The sequence below is a fragment of the Wolffia australiana genome, chromosome 11 (assembly GCF_029677425.1).
Source record: "Wolffia australiana isolate 7733 chromosome 11, ASM2967742v1".
Classification (NCBI taxonomy): Eukaryota; Viridiplantae; Streptophyta; class Magnoliopsida; order Alismatales; family Araceae; genus Wolffia; species Wolffia australiana.
This window is the reverse complement of record NC_135845.1, coordinates 16,868,832-16,894,000: the sequence shown is the minus strand read 5'-3', so window position 1 is coordinate 16,894,000 and position 25,169 is coordinate 16,868,832. Positions and strand designations below refer to the sequence as shown.

Below are 25,169 nucleotides of genomic sequence, written 5' to 3'. Positions count from 1 at the left end.
ACAAAGTAAAATAAATATGTGAAGAAAACATGGTCCTTATCCACAGCCTTGAGAGAAGTGTCTTAAGATCTGTCTCATATGAGAGATGGTATGTCTGTAGTGGCATTGCCATCCGCGTTCAAGGAATTTGAGACCTTCCTATGTTGTACACATATTTAAAAGAATGCACCCTCAAATGGTGGGGGACCACCCTCTCATCTATCCTGCTTTGGCAAAGATTGCCCACAAATTTCTTGCAATGTATGCAACCAATGCTCCTTTTTAGAGGTTGTGCTCAGCAGGCAAAGCTGTCATCACCTAGGACTGATATGTAAATATTCACCAACTCTCAAGGTACTCATGTGTGTGATATGCTGGTGTAAATACATCAATTTGAAGCAGTATTATATAAACCTCAATGGCAACATCGATGACTTGCTACAACTTTCATACATTTCTCATCACAGATTGTCATTCTTTTCGTTTTACATTTTATCTTAATACAGTCTTTAAATTCAATAAATTTAAAGCTCCTGTGATACTGTAAAGGATATGTGGAAGATGGAGGAATCACCATGGTCTGCACCATAATCCCTTTGCTGGAAAGACTTTTTGCTTCTGCTTCCTTTCTTTCACACATTGTGAGGACATGTTTTTTCTATTCTGTCATAACATTTTCCCCCAAACATTAGTTATTCAGCCAATTGTGGTGCAGAGTTTCATGTTTTAAGGTTTCAGAATTTCTCACACTAGTTTTTTGTTAAATAATTGTTAAATTTATATAAAAAAAATGATCCACAGCTCGTTGTACCTCATATTTATTGATCGAGGGCACTAGAACATGATGGAGTCGACGATGGACACAGTGGTTTAGTTTTTTCTAATATAAATGGTCAGACTCTAGAAGAAAAATTTCTGCATTATGATTTACAAGTACTATTTTGATTTTTTACTATTTTTAATCTAATACTTCCACCAAAGTTTATATGTATAATGTTCTCGTCCCTTATGTATATTTTGACTTTGGTATATTATCACTCATCACTTTGACATTACCTAGACATATTGCATTTTATATGTTAAGGATGACATCTTCAGAAATTAAAAATCAACTATTTGAGTAATGGAATAAATGTATATGAAGCGAAAACGGGATTTAATCAAGATAGAGGGATTGAGAAGTATTATAACGTGTTATGGTGCATTAGTTCTCATTGAGTTTGAAAGAAACATTTTAAGGTATACCTGGTTTGGTCGAGATTGAAGGGGAAATTGATACTTTTTGCAAGTAATATTAAAATGATTATGATCCAATTTCCCAACTTGTTTGAGCTACATTTATTTCTTGAGAGTTAGCTGAATTGGATTCTTCAGAAACTTCTCTTGTATCACCTTAATGAGTTGCACGTACTTCTGATTCATAACCATACAATAAAAATATAGGAAACAATTAAAATGTAATGCAGTAGGGAAGTATAAGAAGCATCTCCCAAACCATGTTGCGTATACAGAGGGCTAAATCTTATTCGAGAGTTATTGGTGCCAACCTTTTTACTTATGGCCATACTAGAGTCTAAAACTAGTTAACTTTCCTGTTATGGAGAACTAGTACACCAGAACTTACTTTACGGTATATTGGGGTTTAAATGGATAAGTAATACTCAGATTTGGAAATTATGATTAAGCTGAACTTCATGATAGAAGATTTTCACAGCTTTGAGCTTTAAATGGACCTCACTAGAGGGCAACAAACGATGCAAGTAGTCATGACAAGAAAGATGAGCTGGACCATCATTGTCATACTTCATCTCGGCTCATCATATGTAATAAACTAGAACATAAGAAAAAATAATAATAAAATAAGAATTGTACATGACTACCAAATGACATTGACAACTAATCACACAAGCAACAAAACCTGCTAAATGGATGAGCAATGAGCGCTTACATCAACGGATACGCTCACATCATGCCACTCTAGCACTACCTCAGGCAGCTGCCCGTGACGTCACTGTCTCTGGTACGTCCACCAGTCTCTCCATAGTCTGGAGCTGGTCGTATGGTGCAATCTGAGAAAGAAAGAGAATAAAGACATACATTTTCAGTCATCATTTTCAGTTGGGGTTGGGGGGGACCCGAATATATTTTACTAGATTTTTGTTCAAAGGTTATATTTAGCTTTGCTTCTTAAGCTTACTGGTATAATCCTAACACACGATTTTCATTCTTAACCTTAGTAATGACAATAATGATAGATTTTAACATAATTATATCTACATTAGATCTGACCTGGCTGAAGCCATCGGGCCATGTGATGGAGACTGCGTAGTTTCCCATTGGCCTGATCTCCACTGGCTCAATGTTCTCGGGGATATCACCATACTGCAGTTTCTGTTCCCCCGTCCATTCATCCTGCAAGTATCAATCAAGCTAGTAAAATATCACCCGTAGATCCCCTTTTAGCCTCAATTTATTTCTCTGCTCCAATCAACATCCCAAGGAAAATTTCCTGTTTATTTATGAGCTACCACAACCTTCTATAGTACCCTGACCTCAAAATCATAGCCTCTTCTCTCCCACTCAACCTGCCTCTTTCTCTTCACCGCCCTCCATCTCTCCTTTTTACTCTCTCTGTCTCTCTACTGATAGGACCCGTCCAGGATCCTATCAGGAAAGAGATGAGAGGAGAGTGAAAGTAGGAGATAAGATCATCACAAGAGATAGAAGATGGAGAATGGAGGGGAACATTTCCAAGAGAGAGAACAGGAGAATGAATAACTTGAATTTCCTTCTGCTCCTAAATGGAGGCCTGCAAATGAAGGGAATCAAATCACCTCCTTCCATCTTTTACTCTACTCTCTTTCTCCCTCTCCCTCTGCTCAAAACGCCAATAGTCTACCCCAAAAAGAGTTACATCCAGGTAACATGAAAAAAAACGAGCAGTAATCAATATGTATAATATGAAAATAGGGTTAAGAGGCTAAGAAACATACGATACTTTGGGCAGAGCGGTCATTCCGCCTGACAGTGGCTGGGTGCAAAAGAAACTCTTCTTTGGTGTTGGGTACCTTCACTCTGATGGCTTTCAGAGATCGGTCATACGATACTGCCGTGGAGACTGCCGAGCCAAAACAATCAACCCAAGCAATATAACAGACTTCAGTAAAGGTAATCACCTAATAAATGCAGTTGATATAATATCATCCTAACAGTAGTGATTACTTGCCCTTCAATGCCTAGGTTTCAGCTAAAATTAAACAACATAAGTTTATATCCCGCCATGCCAAATGATGAAGATGAGTAGTCATATTCCTTGTCATTTTTACACAAATGCATGACAATTAGAATGAAAAGAATCCTCATCCTGACTGGAAAGTGGGCATGGACAATTAGTTTATATACTTTGATTTATTTTCCTCTACATGAGATACTAGCTAATTTGATCCTCTAGATGATGATGATGAGTCATTCGTATACATGTAGGATGACGATGATTTATTTTAATTCATTATGCTGCCAGGATGACAATGATGAGGATAATTCTTGTTGATCTGAGTATTACATGTCTTTATTTTCTCTCTCTTGTTAGCCCATTAAGGGCCCTCTCTAGTCAGCCCATTAGGGCTTCCTATAAAACCCTGTAATCTCTTTCATTTGCTATTAAGAATTGTTCTTTTCTTGTTTACATGGTATCTGAGCCCTAACCCTAACCCTAATCTGGGTTTCCTGGGCTCGACCTTGCGCTCCGATCTTCGGCGGTTCTCACGACCGCCTGATCTCGCGCTCCGGTCTCTCGCCGTCTCGCTCCGGGCCTCCCAGGCGCTCGCCGTTCTGACGTCCGCCGTCCCAGCGTCTTCCGCTCCGGCGCCCGCCGTCCCGGCCCGCGCCGCCTCGGCTCGCGCCCTCCCGGCTCGCGCCGCCCCGGCTCGCGCCCTCCCGGCTCGCGCCGCCCCGGCTCGCACCGCCCCGGCTCGCGCCGCCCCGGCTCGCGCCGCCCCGGCTCGCGCCGCCCGGCTCGCGCCGCCCGGCTCGCGCCGCCCGGCGACCAGCGTTCAGCGCTCGCCGTCCGGTGACCGTCGTCCAGCGCCCGCCGTCCAGCTCCCGCCGTCCCGGCTCCCGCCGTCCCGGCGCCCGACGTCCCGGCGCCCGACGTCCCGGCGCCCGACGTCCCGGCACCCGCCGTCCCGGCTCCCACCGGGACGGCTCCCGCCGTCCCGGCGCCCGACGTCTCGGCGCCTGCAGTTCCGGCTTCGTCGTTCGGCGCCTTCTGACTGTGGTCTACTCTGCTTTCATCATAGCGAACCCGGTTGAAGCCCAGACCTCTACTGTCACGCCAGACTCGACGCCGGTATCTACGCCACATGCATCTGCGGTGCCTCTCGAGTCCGGGAATTGGTCGTCCTCCTCTGGACCATCCTCTTTGCCTCGGATGCCTCCGGATGGTATGTTTACTGGATTCAATCTCCTGCAATGGCGCCATGCGTCCAGATAACTTTAAAAGGGCGTCTCATCGCCATCTTCTAGAAAACGGACCTTCCCGGACCGATCCCAAGTATTATGACTGGCTGGGCGTTGAGGGTAGTTCATCGTTGGCTCTTGGACAGTATTTCACCTAGTGTTAAAGGTGAATTCATGTCTCTAGAGTCGGCTCGGGCGGTCTGGGAAGCAGCACTTGAGAGCCACTCCAAGAAGCACAACATTGCGACTCTGTGCGAATTAGTACATCGGGTCGCTAACCTGCGTCAAGGGACGGTCTATCATGGAGTACAGCACGGAGCTCATTTCGTTGTGGAATGAAATTGACTACTACATGCCGCCCGACCCCATTCGGTGGACCGCCAATATACTCTTCAACCGGGTTTTCCAGTTTCTTATGGGGCTGAACCCGGAATATGAAGTTGTACGGGCTCAGCTTATTCATCGGGAGACTGGTCCTACCTTCAAGGATGCGCTCCACAGTGTGCGGGTTGAAGAATCCCGCTTTCAGCGGGCCCAGAGCTCGGCTTCGGCACTTGTAGTTCATTCCTCTTCGTCTGCACGCCCATCGTCGACTCCACCACCCGGCTCTTTGCCCCGTGGTCCGGCGGCTCGACGGAGGATTCTCCAAAGGTGATCCTTCACTGTTTTGCAATTACTGCAAGAAGCGAGGTCACTCTAAGGAGACGTGCTACAAGCTTCAATGGATACGCGCACAACCGAGCAACCTTGCTGCAGCCGCCTCGTCCGTGCCCCCCCCGGGTCAAGTGCCTATGCTGTACGGTCTTCTCCCGACTAGTGCCTCGCCCGCTAGCTTCACTCCGGAAGAGATGGAGCGTCTACGCCGCTTGCTTGATCCTCCAGTCGTGGGCTCATGCTCCTTGGCCCACGCAGGTATGTCCACCAGTCTTCCCATACCTACATCCCCTCCTGGCCATTCTTTTTCCTCTTCCACTTGGCTTCTTGATTCCGGTGCCACCGCCCACATGACCCCAAATCCTCGAGCCTTTCAAACTTATGCACCCGTTTCTGGCTCCTCCAAAGTTAAAACAGCCTCCGGCGATCTTCTCACCGTGGCGGGTATTGGTCGTGTGGCCCTTTCCTCTTCTATGCATCTATCTAAAGTTCTTCATGTTCCTCGCCTTACTCATCATCTTCTCTCCCTATCTAGCCTTGTTCGCGACTTGAAACAAGACCTTACCTTCTCTCCTAATTCATGTTTTTATCGTGATAAGGTGTCGGGGAGGACGATTTCCATTGCTGAGGAGCATGAGGGGCTCTATCTTGTTTGTCCTTGTTCGAGTTCTCTTGCTTTTGCTGCTGCAGCAGTTTCCCTTTCGGCTTCCCACGAGCGTTTGTGGCTTCTTCATCGACGTCTCGGCCATCCTTCTTTTGCTACTCTTTATCGTCTCTTTCCTAAACTCTTTCAAGGCCATTCTGTGGACCGTTTTGTTTGTACTGCTTGTCGAATTGCCAAACATCATCGTACCACGTATCCTATCTCGTCTTCTCATTCTTCGACCCCATTCTCCCTTATTCACACCGATGGGTGGGGCCTTCACCTATTCATAGTCCTTCCGGTTCTCGGTGGTTATGCATCTTTATTGACGACGCTACTCGATTCACGTGGGCATATTTCTTGAAGAACAAATCGGAGATATCTCGTGTCATTCCTCAATTTTACTCCCTTATCCAAACTCAATTCTCTATATCCATTCGTCGCTTCCGCTCCGACAATGCTAAAGACTACGTTAACACCACGTTAAGCACCTTCTTCCAAGACAAAGGCATTATCCATGAAACTTCTTGTCCCTATACACCACAACAAAATGGCGTTGCCGAAAGAAAATTCCGTCACATCTTTGAAATGACTCGGAGCCTTCTCTTCCATATGCATATGCCCAAGTATTTTTGGGGGGAAGCCGTCTCCACCGCCATCCATCTTCTTAATTGCCTTCCATCTTGAGTGCTTGACTACTCCACTCCCATTGACCGTCTTCAGCATTCCTTTCCAACTCTCTCTCTCCGAACTCATCTTACTCCTCGTGTATTTGGATGTGTATGCTATGCGCCCAACCACCAACTTGGTCATGATAAACTGGATCCCCGTGCTATCAAGTGTGTGTTTGTTGGCTATTCTTCCACCCAAAAAGGCTATTTATGCTATCATCCACCCTCTCGTCGGTTCGTCGTCACCAAAGATGCCACGTTTGATGAATTGCTTCCCTACTATTCCTCCTCCTCTCCTGAACCCTCATCGTCCCCATCTCCCTCCGATCCACTCGAATTCCTCATCCTCGTCCCTCGTCCCTCTTCACCGGCCCCGCCCAACAAGTCTCCGCCTGTTGCTCCTCCAGCAATTGTGCCTCCCGACCCGCCTCCGGCCGCCGTCTCAGTCCCTCCTGTGGAGCCTCCTCCAGTATCTGCTCCTGCGCTCGACCCTTCTGCTGCACCTTCTTCGATTCCTCCGCTCCCTATCCGTCGCTGCCCGCCTGAAAAACGCTACGGTATTACCCTTGCACGTCGCAAGCCTCGGCTTCCTTCTTCGTCTCCTGCTGCCCCGTCTCCCTCAACCTCCACCCCTCCTGCCACCTCCTCATTAGCCGTGCTGCCCTCTTCCCGTTCCTCTCCCCTCTATCCGTTGGCGGAATCTATCTCCTCTCATCGCCTCTCACCCTCTTATCATGCCCTTCTCATCTCCCTTGATGCCACTTCCCTTCCCAAGACGGTGGACATTGCCCTTTCATTTCCACATTGGCGTCAGGCCATGGCGGAAGAACTTCAGGCTCTTGCTCACAATGAAACGTGGGATCTGGTTCCTCTACCGGCCGGGAAGCATCTCGTGGGTAGCCGTTGGGTGTATGCTGTGAAGCATAATTCTGACGGTTCTATTGAGCGCCACAAAGCCCGGGTTGTGGCACAAGGGTTCACTCAGAAACATGGCATTGATTATCAGGAGACCTTTGCTCCCGTCGCCAAGCTGAATACTGTGCGGATCTTATTGGCCCTTGCTGCGGATCGGGGCTGGATTTTGCAACAATATGATGTGAAGAATGCTTTTCTGCATGGAGAGTTGACTGAGGAGATCTACATGGCATTACCTCCTGGCTACACTTCCTTAGTGCCATCGTCTCCGCAGTCTGTTGTCTGTCGCCTGAAGAAAGCATTATATGGCTTGAAGCAATCTCCTCGTGCCTGGTTTGGTCGTTTCACGACGGCCACGAAGCGTCGTGGATACCGTCAGTGTAATGGTGATCACACCCTTTTCTACTGCCATTCCACGTCAGGGGGAGTCGCTATTCTTCTTGTGTACGTGGATGACATCATTATTACGGGTGATGATACGACGACCATTACTGAGCTGGCTATGTATCTCTCGTCGGAATTTGCTATTCGCCATCTTGGCCCATTGAGGTACTTTCTTGGCATAGAGGTGGCCTATTCTTCCAGCGGGATCTTTATTTGTCAGAGAAAGTATACGGTGGACCTTCTCTGTGAGCTTGGAAAGGAGGACGCCAAGCCTACTTCGACACCGATTGATGCGAACCATCGACTCGGTGCCGACGAGAATGAGGAGCTTGCTGAGCCTGGCCCATATAGAAGACTTGTGGGAAAACTGCTTTATCTCACCCACACTCGCCCGGACATTGCATATTCAGTGGGTGTTCTGAGTCAGTTCATGCATACTCCTCGCATGAGCCATTTTCATGCTGCTCATCGTCTCCTCCGTTTCCTGAAGGGCACCATTGGCCGTGGATTATTGTTTCGTCGCCATACCGGCCTGTGTCTTGAAGTCTACACCGATGCAGATTATGCCGGCTCTGTGGTTGATCGTCGGTCCACATCTGGGTATTGCACCTTCTTGGGCGGCAATCTGATTACTTGGAGGAGCAAGAAGCAGAAAGTGGTCTCTCGATGGAGTGCTGAAGCGGAGTTCCGTGCCCTTGCGCATGGTCTGTGTGAAGCACTTTGGATTATCCAGCTTCTTCGTGAGCTACGGTGTCCAGTTCCCTCTCCTGTCCAGCTGTTCTGCGACAAAAAATCGGCGATTAGCATTGCTCATGACCCCGTTCAGCATGACCGTACAAAGCACATCGAGATCGATCGCCATTTCATCAAAGAGAAGCTTGAATCGGGAGATTTTTGCACGCCTTATGTTCCGTCCGCTGAACAGCTTGCAGATATCTTCACCAAAGGGCTTCATGCCCCTAGGTTTGAGGAGCTCTGTTCCAAGCTGGGTGTGGATAACATCCACGCTCCAGCTTGAGGGGGAGTGTTGATCTGAGTATTACATGTCTTTATTTTCTCTCTCTTGTTAGCCCATTAAGGGCCCTCTCTAGTCAGCCCATTAGGGCTTCCTATAAAACCTTGTAATCTCTTTCATTTGCTATTAAGAATTGTTCTTTTCTTGTTTACAATTCTACCCGCTTCATTCTAGCTCCGGATGATGACAATGAGAAACTCGTCATTGCTATCCATAGATGACAAACTCGTCATGATATGTGAACGTTACAAAAGTATTATGACCATCTTACACTTGATTTTTCCTTGTAGATAGCCAAACTGAGTTTAAGTGATGCACTGAGCCAGCCATTGGTAATATGACATCAAAGAATAAGTCAACGTACCAATTTGGCGGATCTTAGCGCATTGTTGAACCACACAGACCCCTAGATCCTGAAATATCCTTGATACTTCACCAACGGGATTACTGACAACTTCCGGCATCCCATTGTCACCGCAGGCTGACAGCTGGCCGAGAGAGAAACAACACTCAGTACTACTCAGTAAGAAAAGATTATGTACTGCAAGCAGAATTCCCTACCGATGGTCTGATGGGAAGGTCAAAAAGATGAGGTATCCCGAATTGCTGAACAACCTGATCAAGAGATCATCCCATTATCATTAGAACATCAAAAACAAAGACATCATCTTCATTCCAATGTAGGTGGGACAGCGTATGTATCCGATAATGGTAGGCAAACCTGACTTCCAGATCCCACACCAAATGGGTGGTAGCGCTTGCCATCAGCATCAAAGTAGCACATGTTTTCAACCACCGCAATACATGGAACCTTCCAAAAGGCAGTCGCATTTAAAAGAACTGAAGCATTTATTTCATATGATTTAAAGTCCTACCTTGAGTGTTGAGAACATGCGGACGCCTTTGGCGACATCAATAAAGGAGAGTTTCTGAGGGGTTGTGACAATCACAGCTGCTGTCAATGGGACCACCTGGCATAATGTCAGATGGATATCGCCCGTTCCAGGTGGCATATCAATTATAAGGTAGTCTAGTTCTCCCCTGAACAAAAAACCAAACGCAAGAAAATAATATATGATCATGGAAGCATCTCAAAAACTTAAGGGACAAATAGATAGAAATGATCATGCCAGATGGAAAGTATACCTTTATTCTTGTCCTTATATTTCTTTTCTATGTTATTGAGTCCGGACTAATAGAGGTCCCAAGTTCAATACCCACATTCAACATGTATTTACATTTAGTTAAATAAAATAAGCTCATAAATGGGGGCCTCCAGTGAGAGGGCACTGCACCCCCACATAGTCCTTCAGCTGGGTCAAATTTGGTGGTGGGAGGATTGAAATTTCTGCCCCGAATTTGAACTACTGAACCTCCATAGGTTTGGGGTGGTAAAAAAAATCACCCAAGTGCGGTGGAATGTCGCAACAAACTAAGCACTGATCTCATCATCACCTAGGGGAAGAGAACAACAGACTGGATGTAGCCAGAGAGGGATACGTGGTGGAAGGATTTTACTGGGAAAGATAGAGATAGTGAACCGAGCACAACTTTAACGCTTCTTGACTACCTGTTGAGCATTATTTGGCCCTCTCTATGTTTGGCCCTCTCTATATTTGGCCCCGTCTATCTTTGGCCCATTAGGGCCCCCTATATAAACCCTTGTAATCACTATTCTCAAATTTAATAGAATCATTTTCTTGTTTACATGGTATCAGAGCCCTAACCCTAACCCTAATCTGGGTTCTTGGGACTCTCCTCTTCCTGCGCTCAGATCTCAGGCAGCTCTCCGGCCGGTCTGATCTAGCGCACCGCCGTTGCCCTCTGCGCTCAGCCGTCGCCCTCGCACAGCCGCAGCTGCCGCACACTGCGCGCAGCATTCTTCGGCCGCGCGCAGAGCTTTTACGACCGCGCACAGCCGCGACAGCCCCGCACGCAGCCGCGCACAGCCGCGCGCAGCCGCACACGGCCGCGCACAACCGCAACAGCCGCGCACGACCGCGCTCCGCCAAGCACGGCTGCACACAGCCGCGCACGGCCGCCCACCGCCGCGCACGGTTGTCTTTGCTTGTCATTGGCTGTCCTTAGCCTCCTGCACGCTTGTCCGGCCTGCCGTCCGTGAGCTTTGCTTCGACTGTGGGCGTTGCTTTGACTGAGCCTTCATCTGCCGTTTGTGCTGTCCAAGCCATCTCAGCACCTCTCCTTTGGCCAAATCTCAGCAATGACGAATCCTATTGCTGCTGCTGAGTCGCCTGAAGCTCCGACCTCCTCGGTTACGCCAAACTCGACGCCGGCTTCGACGCCACATGCACCTGCGGCGCCTATTGAGTCGGGAAACTGGTCTTCCTCCCCAGGACCTTTCTCTTTGCCTCGGATGCCGCCAGATGGCATGTTCACTGGCTTTAATCTGTTGCAATGGCGCCAGTACGTCCAAATTACCCTAAAGGGGCGTCTCATGCGCCACCTTCTGGAAGACGGACCTCCTCGGACCGATCCGAAGTACTACGATTGGCTGGATGTCGAGGGGATTGTTCATCGCTGGCTCTTGGACAGCATTTCACCCAGCGTTAAGGGTGAATTTCTGTCCCTGGAGTCGGCTAAGGCAGTCTGGGAAGCGGCGCTTGAGAGTCACTCCAAGAAGCATAATATCGCCACTTTGTATGAATTGGTGCATCGGGCCTCCAATCTGCAGCAAGGGGAACCGGACCATTATGGAGTACAGTACGGAGCTCATCTCCTTGTGGAATGAGATCGACCACTACATGCCACCGGATCCTCACTCGGTGGATCGCAAGTACACTCTTCAACCGGGTGTTCCAGTTCCTCGCGGATTGAACCCGGAGTATGAGTCGCTACGGGCTCAGCTAATCCATCGGAGAAGGAGCTTACCTTCAAGGATGCTCTTCGCAGTGCCAGAATTGAAGAATCTCGCTTCCAGCAGGTGCAGACCCGGTCACGGCACTTGTAGCTCAGTCCTCTCCGGCGCCCATCGGCAGCGACACCACCCGGTTCTTTGCCGCGTGGTCCGACTACTCGGTCTGAGAGTCTCCAAAGGTGAACCTCTCTCTTTTGCAATTATTGCAAGAAGCGGGGCCACTCCAAGGAGGCGTGCTACAAGCTTCAGCAGGCGCGTGCAATAGAGCAACCTTGCTACCGTCGTACCTTCCGTCAGCCAAGTGCCTCCTCCGGTCAAGTGCCTATGCCATACGGACTTCTTCCCACTGGTGCCTCGCCCGCGGCTTTACTCCGAAGAGATGGAACGCCTCCGCCGCTTGCTTGATCCTCCAGTCGTGGGCTCATGTTCCTTGGCCCACGCAGGTATGTCCACCGTTCTTCCTCCACCCCATCTCCTTCCGACAATCCTCTTCATCTTCCACTTGGCTTCTTGATTCCGGTGCCACCGCTCATATGACCCTAATCCAAGAGCTTTTGTAACGTATGAACCCGTTTCTGGATCCTCTAAAGTCAAAACGGCCTCCGGCGATCTTCTCACCGTGGCGGGTATTGGTCGTGTGGCCGTCTCTTCCTCTATGCAATTACCTAAAGTTCTCCATGTTCCACGCCTAACTCATCATCTTCTTTCCTTGTCGAATCTTGTTCGCGATTTGAATCACGATCTTACATTCTCACCTCATTCATGTTTTTATCGTGATAAGGTGTCGGGGAGGAAGATTTCCATTGCTGAGGAGCATGAGGGGCTCTATCTTGTTCGACCTTCTTCGCCTTCTTTTGCTGTTGCTGCTACGGCAGTCTCTCTTTCGGCTTCTCACGAGCGTTTGTGGCTTCTTCATCGACGTCTCGGCCATCCTTCCTTTGCTACCCTTTATCGTCTCTTTCCAAAACTTTTCCAAGGCCATTCTGTGGACCGATTTGTTTGTAATGCTTGTCGAATTGCGAAACATCATCGCACTTCTTATCCTATCTCATCTTCTCATTCTTCCACTCCTTTTTCTCTTATTCAACCGACGTGTGGGGACCTTCCCCTATTCACAGCACATCCGGATCTCGATGGTTATGCATCTTCATTGGCAGCGCCTTTCGTTTCACGTGGGCCTATTTCTTAAAGAATAAATCGGAGATATCCGTGTTATTCCCCAATTCTACTCACTTGTTCAAACTCAATTCTCTCGTCCATCCGTCGCTTCCGCTCCGACAATGCTAAAGACTATGTTAATACCTCGTTAAGCACCTTCTTTCAAGACAAAGGCATTATCCATGAAACCTCTTGCCCATATACACCCCAACAAAATGGCGTTGCCGAACGTAAATTCCGTCACATCTTTGAAATGACTCGGAGTCTTCTCTTCCATATGCATGTACCCAAGTATCTTTGGGGGGAAGCCGTCTCCACCGCCATCCATCTCCTTAACCGCCTTCCGTCTAGAGTGCTTGATTTTTCCACACCTATTGACCGTCTTCAGCATGCCTTTCCCTCCCTCTCTCTCCGAACTAATCTTACCCCTCGTGTCTTCGGATGTGTTTGTTATGCGCCTAACCATCGCCTTGGTCGTGATAAACTTGACCCTCGTGCTGTGAAATGCGTGTTCGTTGGCTATTCCTCCACGCAAAAAGGTTATGTATGCTATCATCCACCCTCTCATCGGTTCGTCGTCACTAAAGATGCCACTTTCGATGAATTTCTCCCTTACTATTCTTCCTCTTCTCCAGAGCCACCTTCATCACCGCCCTCATCCGATCCACTTGAATTCCTAATTCTCCCTCAACCATCTCCTCCGTTATCCGTCTCTCGTCCATCCTCTCTGGCCCCGCCAGTCGTGTCTCCTCCAGAAGTTGTGCCTCCCGACTCGCCTCCAGAAATTGTGCCTCCCGACATCTCTCCGGCCCCCATCTCCGTCCCTCATGTGGAGCTTCCTCCTGTCCCGGCTGCTGAATTCTCCTCTTCGGCAGAACCTTCTTTGCCTCCACCACTTCCTATCCGCCGATGCCCGCCTGAAAAACGCTATGGTATTACTCTCGCTCGTCGAAGACCTCGGGTTGTTACGTCCTCTTCCGATGCCCCGCCTCAGTCGTCCTCCCCACCTCTAGAATCCTCATTAGCCGTGCTGCCCTCTTCACATTCTTCTCCTCTCTATCCCTTAGAGGCATCTATTTCGTCTCACTGTCTCTCACCATCCTATCATGCACTTCTTACCTCACTTGATGCCACTTCCCTTCCGAAGACGGTGGACATTGCACTTTCATTTTCGCATTGGCGTCAGGCTATGGAGGAGGAGCTTCGTGCTCTTGCTCAAAATGAGACGTGGGATTTGGTTCCTCTACCGGCCGGGAAGCATCTAGTGGCTAGCCGTTGGGTTTATGCTGTGAAGCATAATTCCGACGGTTCTATTGAGAGGCACAAAGCTCGGGTTGTGGCGCAGGGGTTTACTCAGAAGCATGGCATTGATTATTAGGCGACATTTGCCCCCGTTGCCAAGCTGAATACGGTGCGGATCCTCTTGGCTCTTGCTGCGGATCGTGGCTGGACTTTGCAGCAATATGATGTGAAGAATGCTTTTCTGCATGGCGATTTGACTGAGGAGATCTACATGGCATTACCTCCAGGCTATACTTCTTTAGTGCCGTCGTCTCCGAAGTCTGTTGTCTGTTGTCTGTCGCCTGAAGAAAGCACTATATGGCTTGAAGCAATCTCCTCGAGCGTGGTTTGGTCGTTTCACGACGGCCACGAAGCGCCGTGGCTATCGTCAGTGTAATGGAGATCACACCCTCTTCTACCGCCATTCCACGTCAGGGGGAGTAGCTATTCTGCTTGTGTACGTGGATGACATCATTATTACGGGTGATGATACGGCGACCATTACTGAGCTGGCCATGTATCTCTCGTCGGAGTTTGCTATTCGCCATCTTGGCCCGTTGAGGTATTTTCTTGGCATAGAGGTGGCATATTCTTCGAGCGGGATTTTTATTTATCAGAGAAAGTATACGGTGGATCTTCTCTGCGAGCTTGGAAAGGAGGATTCCAAGCCTATTTCGACACCGATTGATGCGAACCATCGACTCGGTGCCGACGAGAATGAGGAGCTTGCTGAGCCCGGACAATATAGAAGACTTGTGGGCAAACTGATTTATCTCACCCACACTCGTCCAGACATTGCTTACTCAGTGGGTGTTCTGAGTCAGTTTATGCAGACTCCTCGCAAGAGTCATCTTCATGCTCCTCATCGTCTCCTCCGGTTTCTGAAGGGCACCATTGGTCGTGGACTACTGTTTCGTCGTCATACAGGCATGCGTCTAGAAGTCTACACTGATGCTGATTATGCAGGCTCTGTCGTCGACCGACGGTCCACATCGGGCTATTGCACCTTCTTGGGCGGCAACTTGATTACGTGGAGGAGTAAGAAGCAGAAGGTGGTCTCCGCCGAGTGCTGAAGCGGAGTTCCGTGCTCTGGCGCATGGTCTTTGCGAAGCACTTTGGATTACCAAGCTCCTCCGGGAACTACGGTGTCCAGTTAGCTCTCCTGTCCAGCTGTTCTGCGACAACAAATCGGCGATTAGCATTGCTCATGATCCCGTTCAGAATGACCGTACAAAGCACATCGAGATTGATCGTCATTTCATCAAAGAGAAGCTTGAATCGGGAAATTTTTGCACGCCATATGTTCCGTCCGCTGAACAGCTAGCAGATATCTTCACCAAAGGGCTTCATGCTCCTCGGTTTGAAGAGCTCTGTTCCAAGCTGGGTGTGGAAAACATACACGCTCCAGCTTGAGGGGGAGTGTTGAGCATTATTTGGCCCTCTCTATGTTTGGCCCTCTCTATATTTGGCCCCTTCTATCTTTGGCCCATTAGGGCCCCCTATATAAACCCTTGTAATCACTATTCTCAAATTTAATAGAATCATTTTCTTGTTTACACTACCCAATGGAAGGATACATTTATTTGAAGGATAAATGACCAAAATAACTTTTTCTGGAAGAGTGACAGAAATGCCCTTAGTCAAAACGACTAAAATGCTATTGGATATGATGGGCTGTATAAGATTTCTACCCAGAAAATTTTAACACCCAATATGACATTTTACTAAAGAAAGGCCGTTACAAAATAATAATGAAACACTTCTGCACTTAAAATTAATTCATAGCAGGAAAAATGAGCAAGCTTAGGTCGAACGGGTACTATTATATGTAAAGTAAAATAAAGACGGAATATATACCATTCAGAAGTGGTGAGCAACTGATTAATGACCCCAGAAACCATGGGACCACGCATTATTGCACGCCCTTGCCCAGCAAATCCAAAAGATACCATCTTGACACCCAAATACTCAGTAGGGATTATCGCCTTTGTCTCTGGATTCTAAAGTAGCCCCTTTAATTTTAACTTGTTACAACCATAATTTAAATTTTACAGGGCAAGAGTGTGGATAGAGAAACATACCATCTCCAGCACTCGAACTTCAGGGGAAACCATGGTGGGAAGGCTAGGACCATACACATCAGCATCAAATATGCCGACCCTGGCACCCATGCCAGCTAAAGTATATGCAAGGTTGACTGCCACTGTAGACTTTCCTACGCCACCCTGCACAACTTGTATATACAATCCATAAGAAAAATGTGATATTACTAATTCATAACTCTACTTAAAATCAATTGCAGAAATTCTCCAAACTTGCTCGACCCTGGAATAAAAAGTCTGAGCTTCTTTACAATCTTATCAAGTGATGGGATAGCACCACCTCAAGACAAGTGACTATTTCTAATTCATGATTAAAAACGTTATCCATAAAAATGATATGACAGTTATATTCTTGATGTGATGGCAGACATAACATCACATTATAAGCGCATAATTGAATATACAGGACAAAACAGTTTTACCTTACAACTAGACACTGCAACAATATTGGAAATTGACTGCAGACCCTTTGGAAGTTGGTCTGCATAAATAGGTCTTGCAGGTTGAGCGGACATTGTAACCTTTAGCTTCTTCACCCAAGGAAGCTCTGAAACAACCTCATTGGCCCTTGTCTCAAACTGAAGAAAAATAAATTATTATGGGTCACAATCTACGACAAGAAACTGAAAATATGACACAGGGGAAAATCAAACAAAAAAAAGTGCGTTCTGAGGTAAAACCTTCTTTCTTGCTAAATGTCCATTGTTTACTCAAAATGCGGGGTAAAATTAAAACGAAAAAAATTCCCCGTTTTTCTTGAGGGTTTCAACAGTCTTGTTTAAAAAAAATGAGTGCCTTCCAAAGACCATTCTTCCCTTGAATTCTCGCTGAATGTTTAAATATCCTTTATTTTTTAGAGGTACCAGAAGGCTCTCCTCATGGAAATATAATGCTTTCAAGAAGAAAACTATCACATCTGAACTTTGTCAGTGGGGAAATGGTTCATATCACAACATTTAATAGGCCAAAAAAGATAAATGGCCTCTATCCTTTGTCCAAGTCGGTGAATGAATCATTTTGACATTTGATACTATACACATTCTCAAATACATTAGATTTATGATAAACTTACTCTCTGGATAAAAACTTGAGAACATGATTAAAGCAAAACTTGTCTCAACTTAAAAAAATCTGGAAGGGTCCGCAACTCGTTACCATATCTTTTACTGGACATGCTGGGGTAGTGAGCTCTAATCGAAATGAAACCTGAAATAGTAAACCGGTCTTGATAAACTTTTTCATAAGGAATGTTTCTAAGAAATGTGTGTTCCTACAACCTCTCCTGATATTGCATCTGCAGACAGATCCTTCACGAACCCACATGAAACGATATCTGTACCAAAATCTGGGTCGATGATCTGTGACAAGGCCTTCAGCACATCCCTATCCGCTGTGCTAACTGATACACCAAAAAATCCCGCTGTATTATGCAAGAACATTTCAACGACAATAGGAGCATAAAATTCCAGATTTACTAGCGTCGAAATAATATAGGAGAAAATAAAATCCATGAAAAGGTAATTATATCCTTAATAAAAAGAAAGCAAATAGCTCCACCCTTCAGCAACAATAATAAATATTTACATTAGCTTGAGACTGATAGACGTATGCTGCGACTCCAACTCCCCAAAAGTTCGTCAAATCCGAACTATATTTCATGGACGTAAGCGTACGCGACTTAAGAGTCACAGAAACACATATCGAAAGAATTAGGAGAATTAGATACATTGAGGAAGTCGGTCGACTTTTCTTAGAAGAAATTTGGCCAAGAGTGGTTCAAGAACTTTATTGAATGAGTTTAATGGCATACTGAATTAAAGAGGGCAGACCACCGGCGAAAGGCAGTCCATGGATTTAACTTACGGGGGTGCAAACCGATCACAGTAGCAGATTTACACCTCCGCTATAAACGCTAAAATGATCAAAACATAATCTTTTACAAAATTTTGTCACTTCTACAGCGATGACTGATTCAAGAGTGGCCGCTGGAACTTCCAGTAAGAGAAAAAGCAACAGCACCCACTAAAGAATTGTCGAGTAAAACTCGAATTCCCAATAAGTTTAACCAAATCGAAATACTCGGGCAACTCTGCTTGGTACCTTCAGTTGATCCGGCTCTAGCGATGAGCCTAGCAGCATGCTCTCGACGTGGAGTGCAGACAGGGCTAAAGCACGGGAACTTCTGATGGTTCAGCGAGACGGCGACTGGGCGAGAGGCAAAATGGCCCGCCCGGGAAAGAAAATCTAGAACACGGAAGAAGAAATCAGTGGAAACTAAAAATTCACAAACATGTATGAGAAATTTCGTCTGAAGTGGAAGGCAAGAACGCGAGAGATGAACCTGCTCCGGCGGCTGGCTTCGAGACTGGGAAGAGAAGCGCTGGAGCACTCGGGGAGCCATTGAGAAGAAGCTGCATTCTCCTCAGCAGCTTCAATGGCAGAGTCAATGCCTCGAGACAGTAGAGAACGACGAAGACGAAGCTCTCCCTTTTATCCGATGTTCCAAGGCCACGATTGGGCGTTGGAGTAACTCGTGGACTGATATAAACTAACTTGTTCCTTCTCCCTTGCAATCGTGGCCGTCCATCAACTGTTTTGATCATTCGCTCTGGTCTATCACCAGCCATCAACCTTGGAATATTTGTGTCTATTACCAATTGAAAAATATAATGAGATTCTGGAGGAGAGTGCACATCAGATTTCAGAACCTAAAAATAGAAAGAAAAAGGATTCTCCTCAATCTGATTAACAAGATCAAACACGTCAGAGAAACCCAAAGACCTGAAGTAGTGCCATTGTGTTGAAATTAGAAATACTTATCCTAGTGGCTTTGTTATTTGAAGTTTTTTTAAGTATGACTGTTCAGTCCTCAATTGTTAAGACTTGTGAGTTCTTTTAGTGTAGAAGTAAATTTCCATTTAGTAAGTGTGCTATACTTTGTAACTGTGTAGTCGTTATAAGTGGATTGACTTTGATCTTCTGCAATTGAAATTGGCTGCAATAGACACAAGACTGTGACTGAAATCGACAAAAGATTGAAATTGACTTTGATCTTTTGTATTCATTAGATGATCAGATGGATAGTAAATTATCATTTTAGTGCCTACTACCCACTTGATATGGTTTGTCTTATCCATGTTGCGCTAAGTGAATCTGTGTAGTGGAATACACTTACACTTGGACAATACTTAAGCTAAGCAAACATATTATCTCGCTCTTGGATAGTCCATTATTGTCATTCTCAACTTCACTTTGGGGCTAATCAATAAGTGGAATATCACCTTACATGCATGGTCCTAGATCAATGAGGGATCCCATGGTTGACTTCATTTTGGTCAATTTAAGGAAACCTCCAGATAGTATTATTTAGAAAACATCCAAAGTAGAAGCATAAAATTTTCCCCAGAAACATCAAGAAAACACAAGAATAAGACTAAGGGATCATTTGACACCCTTGCCTGATAGGCCAATCACAACAGTGGACGTAACCTTCAAAATTGGGTGAGTTAAATGTTTGAATAGAATATGTTAATCTTTCATCGACAACTTTAAGTTGACCAAAATATGAACATGATAAATATTATAATGTGTTTGAAATCAATCTAGTCAAAATTTGTCCTTTCTCGCTTAACAATGGATACAATGATTGGTTTACAAACTTGGACTAGAAGTTGAAATATGCAGGGATATTGAAAGGCCTTCTTGCCAGTTACTTAAATATGATATAATTAAGTGATGGACATTAAGAGATTATATTGGTGGTGTAATATTCTGACAAAATAAACACCAAACATTAGCATTCTGATGATCACTAAGAACCAAGTTGGGGTGAACCCAATTCTGATCTGCTCTCTGCCATTCCCAATAACAAATGGAGTTAGAGATTTCTTGGATTCTGAGGGGGAGACTATTGATTCATTTTTCAGTATTGAAAGGAAACATTAAAAATATCAAAATATGTAAGTTAAATAACTATCTTTTCCTGTATTTTATGAGATCAAACTATGTATAAAAAAATTGAAGTCATATAATGCGGTGCATATTGTTAACATCCAATCTGATTCTTATGTATCCTCAAATCAATGAGTATGTTTCAAACATACATCTTAATCAACCTATAAATTTAGCAATTAAACATCCAAATTAATTTTCAGTTTAAAATTATTGGCTACTACATATAACTCGTCATAATGAAAACTTTCTACCAGGAAATATCCTTGGGATACTAACATGTAATTTTACATAAAAATATCCTTTTATACTCAAATATTCTCAAAGTAGACCTCCTTATAAATTAATCTCATTAGGTGTAGGTACTAACCCTCAAACTGAACCCCCCCCTCTTTCAAAAATAAGGATGATGCATGTACTATGGACCCTTGGACTCTCAATTGGGTTGCCTTCGTTGGTCTCGCTGGTATTTCCTCTAGGTTTTCATTCTAGTGCTTGAGATGGAAAAATCTTCGTTAGGTTCTAGAGGCCTAGATCTGGATGAAGACGAGGTTCTACACAGCGGAAGACACGTAACAGAATCAAACGACATCATAAAAACCATTGAATCGAAGAACCTGTGCACTGATCACATCCATGATTTCTTGGATCCCGAAGCGAGACAAGTCAAGCTGTTCAAGTGTGCAGCCTCTAGACATATCCATGCGGTCCTCGGCATGTCAGATCTCCTCCTTCTTGTAGACGAGGCCCGTTCAACCTCCGTCGTCGTCATTACGCTGTCCCGATCGCATTGGGAGTGGAGAGAAGTCATGGGTAGAGTGGAGAAGAAGGGGAAAGCCCTGAACAATTCTGGCATGGGCGAATTTCATTCAGTGCCTTCCCCTATTTATACTAAGTTGGTATTTGATAAGCCTAAAATTGATGTGCAAATAGGTCATTGTTTGGGCTTTTAGACTTATGCAATAAAATTTATAATAACCCTTAATCACTAAATATTGTGTATAGAGCAAGCAAGGGGTCGAACCACAGGGAGACACTAAGCAAGAATTTTTATCCAATTTTAAATAATTTAATTCAAGAATGAATTAAATTTTCACTTAATAGACTTTAATTATGTTTATAATTAATCAAAATTAAGTAGAAACTTAATTTTGATTTTAATATTTTCGGTCAAGACACTCAAGATAGGATAAGTCTAATTATAAGATCAGATTAATTTGGATTACTAATTTCCCAATTATGATAAAATTTTAAGACAATTTTTATGTATTAAAATTGGGAAATAATAATCAAGAAAGGGATTTTGAAATTGGACTTTAAGATGGATGAATTTTTGGATGAAATTTTATATTTAGCTTATATATATATTGAATTAAATTACCAAAAAATCAATTTTTAAGTCTAGTGAGACAAAGTAGACAAATCAACCTAGAGAGATAAAGTAGAGGAATTTGGGGAAAAAGTGAAATTCGACCCTAATCAAAAAATCAAAAATTCAGAATGGATCCAAATCAATGTAGAAATAAAGAATTAAAATCATATCTTGAATTAAAGTCAAAATGCAATGCTAATTTCATTTCAAAACAACTTCAAGGGTACGTACATTTCGCCCATGCCTTAGCATTTTAGAATCTTTCAAGAAGAAGTTCAAAATACAAATTAGAAACTTACAACTTTCAATGATGAATCAGGATATGTTGACTTTCAAAGCAACTCTTGTGTCCTTCCTGGCCAAATCCTTAGAGAGAGCTCTAAAAAGTGAATTTTGCCTTCTTCCTGACCTCTATTTGATCATAGAGGGGGAAAAGACAAACATGCCTTTAATATTTCAGCTCAATCGGACGGCTAGATATCAAGATATCATCATTTTACTGGGAATTAATCCTAGCCGTTGGATCATTTTATTATTTTAAGAAAAAGGGATTTTTCTTATTGGCTGACGCCTCTTTTTTGTTGTTTTTGTGGCCTTGGATCTCGTTCTGACAAGTGTTTGTGCACTTCCAAAGTGCGCAGTCATTGGAAAATGACACTTCAGTTACGAGGAGAATGCTCTATGTCGCCTGTTTTTAAAAAAAATCATAAAAGACAAAGGAACTTTTCCTTAGACGTTATTACACACCACCTTCAATTTCCATGTGCATTTAATGCACGCAGCGAATGGACTGCAGCGTTGATTAAAAACAGCGCATGTGGTGTCAGTTGCCGCGTGCAATAAATGCACGCGCCTACCAAACTGCGCGTACGAGGAATAATCCTACATCATAAATGCACGCGGAGATCGATTCTTCGCGTGCTTTTACTACACAAAAATTTTAAAAAAACAAAAACCAAAAGACAAAACGTACCTTTTCCTCGCCGACCGCGCTTTGTATTTTTTTAATGCTCCATGATTCGCTCATTATGGCATCGCGATGCGCGAATCCATAATGAGCCTATAATTGATTATTGTGGCGTTTCCAATCATTCGCCCAACTTTCCCGGCGAAGGATGTGGACGCCGCCTATTTAATAACAAATCGTATTTCAAATATTAGATAAATAAAAAATCAATTCTTTTAATTCTAAAATAATTTCTTGGCTAAATAATGGTAAAAATTATAAAAAAATATGGAAAATTCTAGAAAAATTAGGAAAGCACTTACCAACCTTTAACCAAGTATTTTAGGCTATGTAAGAAATATTTCTTCAATGAAATGAGGTTAAATACCATGTAAAAAATTCTAAAAATTCAAACCAATCATAAAATCAAAGTGCAAGTCATTTATATGCATTTATATATGATAACCTGCAAATATGGCGATTAACACACATAAATGTAATGTAACATACATCCATTTAACATTATAATTTGCAAGTTATCAGTATTTTTCATAAAAATCCCCAAAACATAAGTATATCTTCTGACGTCCAAAAGACCATTCGCGTGTGACCCTCTAAGCCCATGTATCAGTCTAGTTAACAACTCAAGTGGCCCAAAAACCTTCATTGGCCTTCCAAATTAATTAACTATATTGACATATAGATTAATTAACATCGGATTGATTTAACCCAATCGATAGGTTGAGTCTACAACACGTGGGGTGCCAAGCTACACCTCGTGCTCTAGAAGATACAAAGGAGTGTGTATTGACTCACTCATGGAACCTGTTCGTCATCAGTTACCGTGTAGGTATAGTCCCTCATCCACTTGACACTCCAGGACAACTTAGGGTATGGTCAACTGTCAAACCCTAATCAGTCATACGAGTTAGTACTGATGCGTTTGGAAATCGTCGGAGAAATCTTCTCCCGATATTTCACTACCTTAGCCAAGGACTTCATTGCATCATCTTCATTGAGCTGTCACCTATTATATCGAGGGTGGACGATCCCATCTTGACCACTCTATCATCTTCGTGAAGTTCTTGATGCATCCGAACTAAGACTATTTAGAATCCCATGATTAGGGACGCATAGGTCATAGTCAAAGTACAACTGCCCATCCACAAGATATCTTTGGTGTCTTAGGTCCGAGGACCACTTACACAACTGTGACGTGAATCAACCTGATTGACAGTTCGGTATAATACCATTCAGGGATTCTTACGAATCAATTCAATGAACTCTTTCAACTAAAGAGCACCCACTATCTATCCTTAGTGTCTCCACACTAATGGCTATGGGACTGGCCATATTCATCATATAAATGAGGCTAGATGATGCTGTTCTATCTGGATACTTCGGTGTCCTTCTTGTGTATCCTTCAAATAAAAATGTTTAGAACACATGCTTAAAGACTAGTGATATCCGTATTGCGATCTCATCATAATTCACTAAGTCCGATCATGTATTCATGGACTTCATTATAAGCATCACATGTGCACTATAATGAATATGTTCTATTAATGAACATGGAACAAGATGAGGAATGTGTGATTGGCTTGCCGGACACATATTTCATCAATCTTGTCAACCCATGTATAAGGAAATCTGCTCCAAGATCATCTCTCTATAGTATTTGCTCCTTCCTCTTGGCACATTTGGAAGTCAGGGAGAGTGACATCTACCCCTCTTACATTCTCCCCTTCTCATCAGTTTTAGGGTTTTGTGGCCCCAAAATTTACTCGGCTTTTCTATTAGGCATCATCTCACAAAACCTGGCTCAATTCGTTTCAAAATTATTCAGATATTTATTAGGGATTTTTCATAGTTCAATTCAGTTAGAGCTAGTTTTTGTATTAGAATACATTTTGGATATCAGTTTTACACATAAGCCCTTAAATGTTTAACTACTTCTAAGACTATCTCAAGAATATGTATTATGCCATTCATGAATGATGCCCTTAAATTTTTACCTCTCGTTTTCTAACTAAGATCCTACACTTTAAAATTTATAGCTATTTTCATATTTTTATAATTATTGTGCTATTGTAAAACCTTTCAATGACCGATACCTAAAATTATATTTTCATTACATACCCTAGTATAGCTTTCAAAATGGTCATTGAAATCACTTTATTTTTTGAATTTTTGAGACATCAGGTATGTAGATTTTCTGCAATTGTAGAAGGTTTTGATATATTTTACATAGTCAATAATTATCTTAATATATGAATAATATCAAAATTTATGTGAATAAAATTATCCCTAGTTCTCTGTTCAAGTTTAGGATAAAATAATAGCATCATATACATTTACAACTGGTAGAAGGTATTTCTCCCTTTCAAGCAGATGATTTGTTTTCTCCTCGATGTTGAATCTAGTCAAAAGCTTATTCTAAACATATTCAAACTTATTAATAAATGAAATATACTAATTAGAATGTTTAGAATTAAAGAATGTCTGAACAGATCTCAATCAATGTCACTTTTTATGGTAATTGGTCTCCAAGTTGATAATTGATGAATTAGTTCGTATAATATTTTGTTTCCCATGCTCTTTGAACTCGTTTTAGTGTAAATAAATTTATTATTGCATCTTTCCTCTATTCTTAGAGTCATAAATTCATTTTCTCAAGTCTTCACTTGATGAACTGATTTTCATTCAACTATTTGCATATGACTCTTCCTCAATTTTCCAATTTAATGAACTTTAGAGTAAACTAA

General features: G+C 43.8%; 1 protein-coding gene and 1 long non-coding RNA gene across 2 annotated transcripts; one reads left to right on the top strand and one right to left on the bottom strand.

Moving 5' to 3' along the window:
* Window positions 1–1,801: 1,801 nt before the first annotated feature.
* Window positions 1,802–18,762, bottom strand: HCF101 (ATP binding protein). Its single transcript, XM_078582512.1, has 14 exons — window positions 18,477–18,762; window positions 18,236–18,379; window positions 17,413–17,534; window positions 17,291–17,341; window positions 16,558–16,713; window positions 16,115–16,258; window positions 15,891–16,033; window positions 9,595–9,760; window positions 9,441–9,530; window positions 9,281–9,334; window positions 9,084–9,207; window positions 2,973–3,097; window positions 2,269–2,391; window positions 1,802–2,048 (listed from the first exon to the last, which is right to left on the bottom strand). The coding sequence occupies exons 1-14, from the start codon at window positions 18,760–18,762 to the stop codon at window positions 1,968–1,970; spliced, it is 1,809 nt and encodes a 602-aa protein (XP_078438638.1). The 3' UTR covers window positions 1,802–1,967.
* Window positions 11,975–12,640, top strand: LOC144709547 (uncharacterized). Its single transcript, XR_013583058.1, has 2 exons — window positions 11,975–12,037; window positions 12,376–12,640. It is a non-coding gene; the product is annotated as an uncharacterized LOC144709547 (long non-coding RNA).
* Window positions 18,763–25,169: the final 6,407 nt, after the last annotated feature.